The sequence below is a fragment of the Odontomachus brunneus genome, unplaced genomic scaffold (genome assembly GCF_010583005.1).
Source record: "Odontomachus brunneus isolate Ranch 3 - 2012 unplaced genomic scaffold, Obru_v1 Obru_scaffold_005, whole genome shotgun sequence".
Taxonomy (NCBI): Eukaryota; Metazoa; Arthropoda; class Insecta; order Hymenoptera; family Formicidae; genus Odontomachus; species Odontomachus brunneus.
This window is the reverse complement of record NW_022639455.1, coordinates 1,663,853-1,678,330: the sequence shown is the minus strand read 5'-3', so window position 1 is coordinate 1,678,330 and position 14,478 is coordinate 1,663,853. Positions and strand designations below refer to the sequence as shown.

Genomic DNA, 14,478 nt, shown 5'->3' with positions numbered 1-14,478 from the left:
CTCTCTCTCTCTCTCTCTCTCTCTCTCTCTCTCTCTCTCTCTCTCTCCTTCAGACCGAAGTACTGAAATGTTGAAATTTATAATCCATTGAGAGAGATCCCACCACACCGGACAGCAATTTATCTACCGTATTAATGGTCGTTGACTATTCTTCGGAACTTTAATGGGCCGAATGGACTGCGCGGCAGTCCGAGTGCAATGACGCACAGTTATATGTAAATTCAGCGTTCTACCGTGAAACGCAGTGAGTCATGAAAATACATGGTGGTCCGGCGTATAGAATCGACGCGTCGCGTCTGTGAATCGATAATTCACTCGAGACACTTGAAGTTAGTTCCAGGGAGGGTTTCCGATCCCTCCCTCGAAAATGCATCGGCGCCTCCGACGAACGCTCTGACGGCTGAAATACTTCACTCATCCGCTTAATAATACTCATCAATCGCGCGTTACACTTTGTCTCGCTCGTCACCGAGTGCAAAAATCTGTCGCCGGGACTTAACGTCAATTTCACACACACCGAGATGTGTTAAGTATTAATCGCATCCTTTCCCCATCAGTGACCGTGTACGGGGAAAAAAATATCAGTTCGGGCAACTGAATGGAGACCAGACGAAAAACTCGCCGACAAGAATCAATATTACTGTAGCCAAAAAACATTTGTCTGAACATTCGGCTGCATTAAGGATGAGTTCCACTTGACACTGCAAATGCTTCACAGCTTTACAAAAAGCAACCGTTCTTTGCGCGCTCCAAAGTGTTTGTAGCTTCAAGTGGATCCTACCCTAATTTGTTAGAGATCTAAAATTAAATATCTGAGATTAAATCTAAAAAAATTTGAATCTAAAAATCTGAATCTATAAGATCTAGATATCTAAATTTAAGTTTAGAGATTCGAAAGAAATCATTCCTGAAAGAAAGCCTTATTAAATTTTACCCTAAGAGTAAAATAAATGTGAGAAGCGTTTCTCGTCGCGATTATGTTGGATCGTGACCTCCAGAAGCGAGAAATAACACGCTGAAAATTCTTGCGCGTGTCATTTTTTAACCAAAAGATAATTGTATAAGAGAACAAATCGCTTTAGTACACTTGCAAAATGTTCTGAAAATCTTTTCCTTGATAATTAATAAATAACCGTAAAATGAATAGCAAAATTGTGAGGAAAGATAGGTTAAAGAGGGAAGTCACTTGTGTGTCACGTTAACTTTGCAGCTATTAATTCACGAGAGAAAGAGATAGGAGCATTTTACAAGTGTGCTCAAGCAATCCATTCTGTCATACAGATATCTTTTCATTTGGAAATAGCACGCCAGAATCCTGGACGTACATTGCTCGCCTCTGATGTCATCAATAAAAAATTTCTGCAAGTACCCAGAAGTCTCGAAACTTGGTTGAGATAACTGAAATAACATTTTAGCTGAGTAGAAATCACCTGCGAGAATCTTTCTGTTTCTATAGTCAAGTTTTCCGTCTGATCCCCAAATAAAAGAAAATTCAGATATACTAGCGTAGTTGTTTTTTTATCAATCATGTGTCTCGCGCGTTTAAGTACTTGGAGTCGGCGCGTCAATTGCATCGCTCTGAGAGAAAATCCCGTGGATATTCGCGTCAGCTCCCGCAAACAAAATGCTGGTGCATTCATTCCGCCGCTGAACCGTATCGAAGAAGCCCACCGACCGTTTCAATATCCTGTCGTATAAAATGACAGGTCGTCGTATCCTAATTGAAAACTGTAGTCTTGCGCTTGGGGAAAGCACGGCCGATCGTTATATCATTAATTTACTAGAGGGATTACAGGTCGCTTGTTAGACATCATTCTATATTGCCTTGTATCGGCATTGACAACCGGTAATAAGTTAACGATATCGTTCTTCGTGCTGTTGTTCATTCTATATCATGCACTGTCCTCATTATGATATTGAAATCAAGTCATATTGGCGTTTAATGCAAATTGAATGTGAAAGGCCTGCAGCGTCTGGAAGATAACGAATTTAATTGTATGAGTCACGTGATGTTGATGAAGCAGTTCCTCGCGTTATTATATTCGAGATTTTAATTCGCAGATATAATGTGAGACCCGAACGAACTCTTAATCGTTCATCAGCTTTCGTAAAGATTCCAGAGAAATTTCAAGACAGCGCAAATCTGTTTGCAGATTCTGATCTTTATTGCGCTACCATCTTATAGCTGAAGCTTATCTGTATTCCTGGAGAAAAATGTGTTCAAAAATATTGATTTTCAACAAAGTTATGGTAGTTGCCTGGGTCTAACAGACCTAGATTGTATTGTGTATCCTAAAAAATACACACTGAGAGAAAAAATATCTAAAAAATATTTATTATAATTATACGCAATCCATTATCATAGCATTAATCAAAATAGAAAGAAGAAATAGTAAGAATAAATTTATCTCGAAAAAGAACACTATTTTCTCTTCGTTTTTCGGGAAAAAACCTCTGAAAAGAGAACAAAAATCACGAAATACCGGTTTTTTTTAAAAACTTCAAAAAAGGAACTTAAAGACTAAAATTGGCTCCATTGTGGACCTTGATAACATATCAAAGATTAAATGCACCTGCTTCAGTCTTATCAACGGCTGAAATTGAGACCCATAACAAAGTAGGATCCACTTGAATGTTACAAACGCTTTGGGAACGCGTAAAGGACGATTATGATTGGTCTATACGGCGTTCCGGAGCATTTGCAGCGTCAAGTGAAGAGCATACCCATAGTCGTTGCTTGAAACTTACCTCAGGTGAGATATTCAGACTTGAGTTTACTGCTAGGTCCAAATTCCTCAACCGAATCGTGATTAGAAATATAACGTGACGTATATAATTATATGTAATTCAAGTAAAAAAACTAATATCTAACGCTAAATTTATGTCTGCGTATTTTTATCGCATGAAACAAGTTTCAAGTATTGGCTGTTAACGCGGACAAGTTTCGAGCAGTGACTATCGGTACAAAATTCCCTCCCGCGGCGGAAAGTCACTTTTCACACGATGCAACGCGGAGCGTGCGCTCTCGCTCGTTTTCCGGCGCATTGGCGAAAGTCCATTGCAGAATTCCAGCGCGCACTCAGCGACAGAGTAATGCACCCGCCGGTAATATGCGCAATGCGTTTTAAAGGCCAGCGGATAGGCTCGCTCAGGCCGCACTAATGAGCTTTTGTCACCGAGCGATGAAGTGCACCGCCGCCGTTGTGCACCGGCGGTGTATCTCGATCGCAATTTTTTCCTCCCTCCCCTCCCCCCACCCCTCCGTGCCGGTCGACGACGTAACCGCCGCGATAAACCGACGGCGGCACGGCACCGTATCGCGCCTGGTGATTCAATTACGGATTTATTGTTGCCTAGGCAAGATCTCGCGCGATAAAGCGAGAGACTTTATTGATTCGCAGCAGCAGCAGTGGTGGTCTCGCGAAAGCGATATCTCACCGGTATTCGGCGTCTCATGACGGGTATACCATCGGGATACTTCCTATTGCCGGCAGAAGTTTACACAACAGAGCGTCGCGCGACACCTTGAACTGAATTTATTTACAAGCGCGACAGAGCACACACACTCGAGTCGGGTTTGAAGTTTCGGGCTAACTGCCGTTATGTAAGGACGTGTTCAAACTTGTGTTTTTTTGGGTATACTTTGCATTATTTTCAAAAAGGCTTTAAACTTTGTCATCTAATTATCATAAAGTGGTGTTAGGACATCGCTTTATTAAGCATCTGGAGCCATATATTGAAAGAAAGAAGAAAGAGTCGGATTTGCCTTACATTGCGATTCCTCAGAAATCTTCAGAGATCAGATAACTTCAGGGACAGATATTAATGGGATAAGAGTGCATACACATATTCGAGTTTGAAATTTCGGGCTAACTGCCGCTACGTAAGGACGTGTTCAAACTTGTGTTTTTTGGGTATACTTTGCATTATTTTCAAAAAGGCTTTAAACTTTGTCATCTAATTATCATAGAGTGGTGTTGGGATATCGCTTTATTAGACATCTGGAGCCATATATTGAAAGAAAGAAGAAAGAGTCGGATTTGCCTTACATTGCGATTCCTCAGAAATCTTTAGAAATCAGATAATTTCAGGGACAGACACTAATGAGATAAGATTGCGGAATCGTTAGGAGAGAATTTCGCGCATCCATCTGCGAGATTTGCAAATGTCTCGTTGCGATTGTTGCGTTGACAGTCGCGATCGCGCTCGACGTCGATCGGGAGGATCGCGCGCGGCGAATTAAATGGATTGTAATGAAAGCTCACGAGAAAGGGGACGAGAGAGGCGGAAGTTTGGCACACTTAGGCGACATAACCGCGGATATCACCGGCAACACGAGCGACCTGTTCGCTCGCACAAGTGCGAGTGGGCGTGCCAGTTTACAAAGCCTCCGAATACAGCATTTCGCGTCGACTCGTGTCCTCGTCGTCGTCGTTGATAAGGTAAAGAGTCGTTTGCAGTGTAGACCGTCGCAAGTAAAGTGTGGTCTTAAAGTCACATTACCTGCTCTGATCATCATGTGCCTGTTTCCTTCGCCTAAATCTTGGTGAGGAACAGAAAGTCTCATTGAACTCGTCAATGAAACCTTTCATTCTTCGCAAGTTTGCGCGAAGAAAAGATAGCTGACCAGACTAGTGCTGCGACTTCAACGCGTAACTGCGACCGCATTGTAGACGACCCCTAAATGCAGTACAAAAGCGTAACGTGCGTAACGTTGCGTGGCACGCGCGATCGAGCGCGACACCGACAGCGGAGCGAAATGTGCAGCGGTGAGAGAATGAGAGCGAGCAGCTCGTCGGCTTTTACGACTGTTGAATTTGCGCGAATCCGTCGTGGAAGTTCGGGCGACATGCAATTGGAACACCCACCCGAAGAGTCTTCTGGAATAAATCTAAATATTTTATAGGAAATTGTAGGTGACATACCAAGATTGCGAGATTTTTTTCTCTCTTTTTTTTCTATTTAGACACCCGTTGGTACGGCCAATTTTGTTTCCGCGTGATCGGAAGCAGAACGGCGATCGTCTTTCATTTTATTTATAAAAACATTGGACAATTTTTTGGATGCGATCCAGACGCTACAAATGCTTCGAAGTGCCGTATGAACCAATATGATTTTTCTTTAAGCGCTTCAAAGAGCTTCTCTCTCTCTCTCTCTCTCTCTCTCTCTCTTCCAATATATATAGCTCTAGACGCCTAATAAGATCTCTGTTTCAACACCATTCTATGTGAAAATATGTGTGTTATGTTAATCTGACAAAGTCATTCTCCAAATAATAGATGATCCTTGGTGTTCCTTGGAAATAATTGCGAGATATTTTCCAAAAAAATCACAGAACACGCCCGAATAGGTTCCAATACTTCCTTACGCCACGGCAGTTAGGCCGGAACTTCTCCAAAGCGTTTGTAACATCGAATGGATCGCGTCCATAGGAATTACGACGCCCAATATCGGCGACGCCGGCGATAGACGTGAGCGAGGATAACACTGGTGGTTAGCACCGTCCGTGATAGCACGGTTACGTTCAAGTGGTTACGCAATCGTTGTTGTCAATTCGCTGTGACATCAGCCCCCGTGAAACGAGCGTAGGCGTGCCGAATCCGTGAATACACGAGGTTCACGCATCGTTAATAAAGTAGCGCGTGAAAGAACGCGTTCCCTGCGCGCGGAATGAATTAGGGCCATCATTTTGCTGGGCGCACAATCGTAACAGGTGCAGCTAACGGGGACAAGGGCCCCGGGAATTGTGTACGCGGATACACGCGTAATCGACCGTTAAGTAATTTACATCCGTGAAAATCGTACGCTTCGTTACATCTAATACAATTCCGTGCCGGTGCCCGACGAGAGAGTCGTTCCTTTCGGAAGTGATCACGGCCGGAATTGATCGCTCGTCTGCGATCTGAGACTTACTCATCCGTCAATAGCGGATGCGACGGTTGAAACTGCGTAAAATTCACGTCACTCACGAATAGAGAATATTAACTTTTTTTTCATCTGAATCTTCTTTTCAATTTTATTGCATTTTTAGTAGTCCAGGAAAATAGATTGTCAATAAGGCCTATCCTACCAAGGAACATGGTTTTCGCTATAAACATGTAGCAAGAATGTTGATCTATTCTTCGGTTGTAAAAGATCTTTTAGTAACTTTTACTGTAAAAATTCTCTCCGTGCACGAATTAAGGAAAAATTCCCAAGTGTATTGAAACTACAGATTTCGAGATATTGTAAATAAATACTTTCAATTAAAAAAAAATCGTATTTTTGAAGGAAGACATCTACTTGGAAAGAGATATTTATAAAGATTACTTTTGTAATTATATCTTTTTAAAGTTACACCTTTGAAAAGATATAACTTTATTAATTTATTATAATTTTATTTTTTATTATTATTGTATTTGTCTATAATTTTATTTAAAAATGTTTATTATGATCTTGAAGATTATGTTTCTTGAAGTTAAAGATATAACTTCAAAGAAACTTTACGAAGTTACAACATTTAACAAAAATAACTTTATTAATGCAAGAAGATACGTTCGCGCTGAGGTGCTGATTTTACAAGCTACATTTCAGAAACATCTTTGAAAAGAAGCGCTCAAACCAACGACTGAAACTACTGACTCGATCGGCCGATCGAATTTCCACTAATTCGCAAACGCGATCGATTACATGGAAAATCAATTTGTACTTCGTTAATCTAATAATGAGCGATCCGACTTTCCGAGCCCGACACAAGAAGCCTCTATCTTGCCGCCGACGAATCTCGCTGCTTGGCGCTTGCTGAGGCAGCGCTGTATTTACAGATTGGAAGTTTCGTCGGAATCGATGGCGTGCACACACAATGATCCGTTTGATTCGTTCGACTGTATAATGCAGCACGTGAAGCGGCCCTCGGGTCATTGATATATGCGCGAGTGTGGGGATCCCTGCGATCTCCAGCCGCTCGAATGCTTTGTTCAGCTTCGATCACGCGCTGCACGCATTAGATTGGATTGTACCTAATCCGGCATCGACATGCGTCTAATTACAATGTCGCAGCGGGTGGAAACCCGTAGGAAGGATATAGCGGATCAGAGCCGTCTCGTTCCACCACGTCGCTTCGTTTGATTTCGTCGTTTCCGTTGCGTCTCGTCCCGTCTCTTGCGTCGTGAGGCCTTAATTACCGCGAGTATAACCGTCCGAGTTTATTACCGCAAAAGCGGCATTGTTCTACGTCAATGTCGATAGCGAGATAATACAGACAATCGTGTATACACTGTGCCATAACCGTTGCGGAATAACGAACGACGCGATTGCACTTTCCACAACGTTAGCTCTATTCTTTTAGCTGAACCGGTGCAATAAGTTCGAGTGAAATAAGATATATTTGTCTCACTCTAACTTATTGCATCAGTTCAGACAGTTCAGCTAAAGAGAACAAATATGCAATTGCTTCATGCGCCATGGTTCCTCTTGTGTGTTGCAGGCCGAGTCCGAGGTCGCCGCCTTGAATCGCCGTATCCAATTGTTGGAGGAGGACCTCGAGAGATCGGAGGAGCGTCTCGCCACTGCCACTGCCAAATTGGCGGAGGCCTCCCAGGCTGCCGATGAGAGCGAACGGTAAGTGTCCGCTGATAGTCTCCGCGACCAAAAATACTGCGAGTACCTAACAGTCGCCTTGTAATATTTATTACCTACAATGAGCAATTATACACCGTATAATCCGCAAACTATACCACTTGTCACATCATATCATCGTAATATCCATAAAAATCCAAGCAGCGTATCAAATATAAATCTTTCACTGCATGATTATTCCAGTGGATCGATAATATTCATGAGATGATGCGAGCACACCAATGCTTGTTGGCGTCGGTATCAAATAATTGCTCATTGTTCCGTATTTTGTTTCCTCTCACTTGAAGAACGACCAAGAGTGTATAGGTATTATACGTTGTATACGATTTAGAGTGGACGCTAATGGAATTGTCTTTGACAAAAACTTCTCGAACTGAACGTGTCGATAATTCACGACGTTTGATCGAAATATTTATTAGATGTGATCAGCGCGTGTGTGTTCGCCTGTGGAATTTAGCTGTGCGTCTCACTCTTGATCGTTCTTCTGTTATTTCGTACGACAGCCTGCACGAGTGCTCCGTCGGTTGTCGGAACGGAAGAGGGATAATCTGAAGAAACTCTTCTGATACCTCTCCGATTGTCTTTCCGCGGCGTAATAATACGATCTCGATGCAACGTGCGCCGGCAATTTCGCAGTGACTAATGCGCGCCCGATACAGAGCCAAACGTAATTCCTTAATATTCCAGCCGCGCGCATATAATCACGATAAATGCGAAATTATGATAAGTGCGAGAATCGTCCGGGCGACCATAATCGCTGTGTCGACCTGTAGCCTTCGCGTCAGGTACACACGAAGGAGTAGGTGTTTGATTGACGCGAGAATAAGAGCAGACGATCGCGTCGACTTAACGCAACGCGGTTCGCGATAACGCCTTTCCTCATATTGCCAAAGGATATCTTCGCGGTACGTAAATTCGCGGACGTCGAGCACCACAACATCCTGCCGTGTGTTTTGCGGCGCACGCACCTATTCCGCGTGTCCGCGACGATAACTTATTTCTTAGTACACGCGCGAGACGCGTGCTTTAATATTCCTTCACTTTGCCGGCGGAAAACCGCGCCGGTTATTTATTCTGTTGCGTGAATAATCGTTTAAACAGAGAGGATCACGACGAAAAATTTTTTCAAGAAACGATTAGGAACTTCACTTGAGTCAACATGCTTAAAATTATGCAAAAGTTTCTAGCAATATCTGCAAGCAAATTTAGACGAAGATTATACACTTGCTTTTCTCTCGTAACTTGTCTTTTTTATCTAGTCACAATTGTTTCTCACAATCAATATTTACACAAAATGTGACCGGTTTTGATTTGGATAAACGCCATAGAGAGACTTTTTTGCTAATTTCAAGAATGGTTTACAGATGGAGAAGTTCCGTCTCTACCATCTATATCGATTAAATGCAAAAACACACGCGATTTCGCAGCGTTTTTGCTAACCATTCATCCATCTTAACTAATTTCTCGTATGTAGATCATTCTTGCTCCGCAAAACCATTTTTTTTTTTAGTGAGAATCTAATATCTCGCGGACGGCCGATAACTGTATGTGTCTGTTATTTTGTCGGTGTAATCGTCGATCACGATTACCTCGCCGCGGTGCGTAAATGCTCGAAATAACGCTTATCGGCACACTTTTATCGCCGTTGATACGGGATGACGTGTACTCCGCGCTTCTCGCCGCGGCACATGGCACTTTCTTACGTACGAAGCGCCGTCAAGTGTATTCCATAATCGATATATGCATTTTCCCGTTCGCTAGTCGCGCAGCGGATTATCATGACTATCGCGGCACGGAAATTGAAATGCGCGTGCAAACCTCGGTCGATTTACGACGCTTCGAGAAACGAGAAAAAAAATGTAGGACGGCTCAGAATTTTCGTTCGTATTCGCCTTAATCGCGCCCGGGAGGAAGGAGGCGAAATTGTAACAGCGAATTAACCTGTGTTTCTAAAAATCGACAAATAATCGATCGCTAGGATACGCAAGGCCCTCGAAAACCGCACCAATATGGAGGACGACCGGGTATCCTTGTTGGAGCAGCAGCTAGCGCAGGCTAAACTGATCGCAGAGGAGGCGGATAAGAAATACGAGGAGGTGGGTCACGTACTCCAGCGAAAAAAGGGCGAAGGGCCCTTCGTTTCCCTTTGTCGGGGGATAAGCTACCGATCGTAGGGACGTCACGACGGTGCAACTTGAGCAAATATTGACGTGGATATATATTCCGAGGTCTCAATGCAATCTTGTAGAGCAGAGAAATTATATCTATTTTCACAAAACCGAAAATTCTACTTTGAAACAAGATTATATTAATTATAAAAAAGTAAAATTTTTTACTCGTTTTTTGTATATAAAATCATATTCATGTGTTAAAGCATGACACATCCGCTCAAAAACTTTCGCAAAAATTTTGTTCTGCTACATTCTTGCTTCGATGAGTCGTATACTACATTTTCACTTTGTAAATAATTTACTAACGCAGTAAATGTGATCTACGAAGTGAATTGTGATAAAATGAATTTCGTCAAAATAATAAAATGTAATATAGTGAATCAATTTACTACAAAAATGAATGATGATGACAAAGAAATAAAAATTCCATTTCCGGCGCGGCTGAAGAGGCCGGCCATTCGCTAAGAAACACACGTCGCTCCTCGTGAGTACCAAGAATCGCGTCCGGGATGATCGGTAGTTTCTCTCCCAGGTCTCTTTTCAGGTACAATTTCACAGGTAGACGCACAGGTGTGCACCGTAGCTGAGCAGAGCAAAGCAGAGCGGAGCAGAGCAGACGCCTGTCGGCGCGACCACACACACGCACACACACGTTCCGATATCTATCTCCTAAAAACTCCTCGACCCGATTGATTTAGATTGATTTTTAATCGCATACTCTTTCGTTCGACATGTGTCCCACCTGTAAAGCGCCCGCAAGATTCTCGAGAATCGCAGCTTGGCGGACGAAGAGCGCATGGACGCCCTCGAGAACCAGCTGAAGGAAGCCAGGTTCCTCGCCGAAGAAGCCGACAAGAAATACGATGAGGTTCGCGTGCCCGCGGCTGCTACTGCCGAGCGTGTTGGCTGCAGTGACGATGATAATCATGACGATAACGGTTCCTAGTCGATAGTCAAACTAGTGCCTAACCCCGTAACTCTCTGTCTTCTACTCTGTTGTGTGTTCGGGGAGGAGAGAACGACGTCGTACGCCGTCGTGCTTCGCGACACGTGACGAAACAAACAAACAAACGCGCATTCTTATCCGCGGCAGAAGCGTACGCGACACGAGAAATGAGTTTCATCCGGCGAGCATCGTCCGCTAGTTGCTCGTTCGCTCGTTCGATCGTCGACTCGTTCGCGGATCGCGCTCTCGCGATAAGCTCGTCCGCCGTCGATCGTAAAAGGAAGTCGAAGAAGCAGGCGAAGATCATCGCCGCCGGAGTGAAGTCTCGAAGGAGCACAAAGGGTAAACACGAATCGTGAATATCGATCTGTGTGATCATCGCGTCCAGCTCGGCGAATGAGAGAGAGAGAGAGAGAGAGAGAGTGGAGGGGGAAAAGAAAAAGTTGTTAGAAGAGTTTCACGTGTTCACACGACAGTGCAGTGTTCCAAAGATCCTTCTCTTCTTTTTTTCTTTTACTTTTTACGCGCGCAGTAGAGGATCTCGAAAGAGAAAGAGAGAGAGAGTCACGCGAGGAGAAGAGAAGCGAATGATACGAAAGGAAAAAGAGAGAAGGAGAGTGGTGGATACACGCGCGTACGGGACAATGATGCAGTGTCACGTGGTTTCGAGCGCGACTTTAATCGTATCTCGAATCAGATGTCTGTGATTTCAGTGTTTTTTTTCTCGCTATCGGGCAGCCAAAAGATGAAGCGCGTTCTCAAGTGCCAGTTTCTTAAAATAGAATTTTAATGCTGTTGCTACTCCTGTTGTTAAACATGTATATATTATAATACTGTTAGATTAGACCTCCCGAGGGAGAGTTCGAGGTTGGTTCGCGAAACAAGGAAAACGCACTTTATAGAGTTCATCCTTCCGCCGGGTGTTGTAATCATCGAAACGGTCCGTCGTGAACGCGTCGGTCGGACAGAGCCGCGACAGACTCTCCGATTTGGACGTAGTCGAGCGATATCGTTGAGATCGCCAGTTGTGCTTGTGATAAGACGACGACTACGATGATGATGGTGCCGCTTCTGTGTGTTCGTCCGAGGACGTTCGTTCCGTTTCGCTGCGAGATTCGGAACGTGCGCCGAAAAATTTAACGAGAATCGTGAGGCGAGAAAGAGAGAAGATGGTAGGTGGTGCGGTGACGTTGAAATTACGGTGATGATACGCAGGTTTTCCGGCGCGATAGCGCCGGATAAGATACCGGCAGATAGCTCGAGATTCTTTTCCGGCCGTCTGTCTTGGCGGTCGCGTGCACCGCGAATTTCTCAATCGTGCTGCAACTTATTAATATCAAGTGAATTTTTGTACGAAATAAATTTTGCACACACGAATAAGTATGTCGCCACATTTCATTCGCGACATCAACGCACGCATGTCCTGCTCATTTTTTTGTTTCTATTTTTTTCTTTCTATTTCATCGTTAATTGTGAGAGATATACCGATCGTGATTTTGCCTTTTTCTTCGAGATCGTTGGAGATTCGCAAAAAAAAGTCCCCGCGAAGTACATCGAGGAGAGAATACTTGGGAATTTATTTGTGGCGCATGAAGTTTATTTTCATGAGACAGAGCTCATGAATAGCTCTATTTCTGCGAATAAGCTTTAACATGCCGCAAATGAGTTGACGAGTCTTCTTTTTCTCGGTGTGCGCGACAGTTCGATTGAATTCTTTCGTTCACCGTAACTTCAACCGATTTTATCTTCTTCAGCCGACGACGATCCGCTGAAATGTCTTTAATTAACAGCGTACGCAAACTAACTAGCGATCTCTGTGTGTGTGTGTGTGTGTGAGTTTGTATGAATCGATCCTATCGCGATGTGTTGCTCGAATCTCCCAGTTTACTCCCAATAGTAGACTATCCTCCTCCCTCGATCGCCCCTCTTAACATCTCAATTAACGATCTAACTGTCCACACATTATTGCAGAGACTTACCGAGACGACAACAAGCGCTAACAGCAACCGAGTGTGCCGATGTGTCTTCGTTAATTTTTAGTTTTTATATTTTATTTATTTTTTATCATCTCTTCGCACGTGTGATGACTGCGCGAAAGCGTGTCGCAACTCCGTCGTAGAGAGCGATCGGAATTTCTCGAGATCTGAGATAGTTATCGTAAACGTCACGTAATATTTTGCGACGCTGAGTGCTCGTATACTCCGGGCTCCTTCCGAGCCAATCGTTTCGCGTGCAAAAAACGGTCTTGTCGACTGTTAGACAAGAGAGAATGGAAAATTGGACGCGCGAAACGCCGATTGATTGAATTCGCGCGGCTCGCAAATCTCTCAATTAAGGGGAGATTGGCGACTCACGACATTGGTTGCGTCACGATTGCGCGGAAGTGTTGCGCTGCGCGAGTGAAAGAGCGCGCGGCAGGACGATTGAGCTGACATACAGTCGACATTTGGAGTTACGGTCAACATCATCTCCGCGAGCAAATCCTCCCGTCGTCTCGCCGCGATCTTTCCCTTGGCGCAACGCCGATCACACGTCGCACTTTTGCGTGCGGTTACGCGACGAATCGATCAGCACCGCGAGCGGCGACCTGCACGCTGCGTTCCTGATCGTTCGTTCGCTCGGGCTTTGCGTGCCCGATTGGAAGAAGTTGCGCTGCATTTGCAGAATTTCAAGTAGCGAATTCGGGGAGAACTGTGCAAGCTCAAACGCGCGAATATAGCAGAAATATATTCCATATAAAAGTTACATTAACCAAATTTCGTTGATAACGCGATTTTAATTCGGACACGAATTCGGGAAGAGCTACGCACAAGTTAGAGCGTGCAATGAAGTAAATTCTCTAAAAATTTCATCAACTACATATGGATTGATATGACAGATTTTCTCGAGTATCCTTGTCTCGTGTTTATTTCACACTATTCGACTGGGTCGTCCGCTGAAAATCGTAACTTTCGATCTTGCGTCCTCGAGAGCGGATGGTTTTATATTAGTAAATTGGTCATAGAGAGCGTAACAAATTGCACATCGCGAAGACAGGAAGGGAGCATCGTTTTGAAAGACACGGACTCCACGGACTTGTAGCGCATAAGGAAAGCAACCTTGTGCCGACCGTAACTCTTCCAATCGCGGACACGTTGACGACGGCGACGACGACGATGACGATGACGACGACGACGACGACGACGACGATGACGGCGAGTCGCGTTGGTGCTTCTCTCGTGCCGTCCACGTCGCCTCGCGTTTTCGAAGGCGGCGAGGTCGCCGCGAGGAGGCAGAGGGGAGGAGGGCACACACGTTAGAAACCGTGTATGTATGTGTCGTTTATACAGGTCGCCCGTAAATTGGCCATGGTTGAGGCCGATCTCGAACGCGCCGAGGAGCGTGCGGAGGCCGGAGAGTCGTAAGCATCGTTTTTATTAGCGGCGCTTTTCGCCCGCAGTGCGAACGAGAGATCCTCCCTCCTCTGTTTATATATCTCTTCCCCTCCCTCTTCCGCCTCCCCGCCCCCATTTCCCGACCGGACCCCTTTTTATCGGGCTCTACGCTTGGTGGATCGCGAGTTTCGTGGCTCGCCTCCCGTTCCGTTGTGCCCGCTCGTGAAACTTTTGACAGCACCGTTAAGCGAATGGCACACAGAGAAAACGTAAGCAGTGAGACTTAAGAGAGTCGACCAATCGGTTATTCTCGGGTCGTAAGAAGAATCATCGACTGTGGTTGGTCGACTTGCTTACTCTCTGCGTGAGT

At 44.5% G+C, this 14,478-nt stretch overlaps 1 protein-coding gene across 20 annotated transcripts in view; it reads left to right on the top strand.

The window, feature by feature from the left end:
* The window catches only part of LOC116849610 (tropomyosin Per a 7.0102), a 49,518-nt gene that overhangs the window by 21,733 nt on the left and 13,307 nt on the right, over positions 1 to 14,478 (top strand). For 12 of the 20 annotated variants that reach the window (XM_032827011.1, XM_032826971.1, XM_032826946.1 and 9 more), the window contains 3 exons: positions 7,466 to 7,599; positions 10,539 to 10,656; positions 14,064 to 14,134. In XM_032827011.1, coding sequence (XP_032682902.1) covers positions 7,466 to 7,599; positions 10,539 to 10,656; positions 14,064 to 14,134 — 323 coding nt within the window. Of the gene's footprint in view, positions 1 to 7,465; positions 7,600 to 9,595; positions 9,714 to 10,538; positions 10,657 to 14,063; positions 14,135 to 14,478 lie in introns of all 20 variants that reach the window. The other 8 variants (XM_032827050.1, XM_032827019.1, XM_032826979.1 and 5 more) reach the window with 1 other exon arrangement.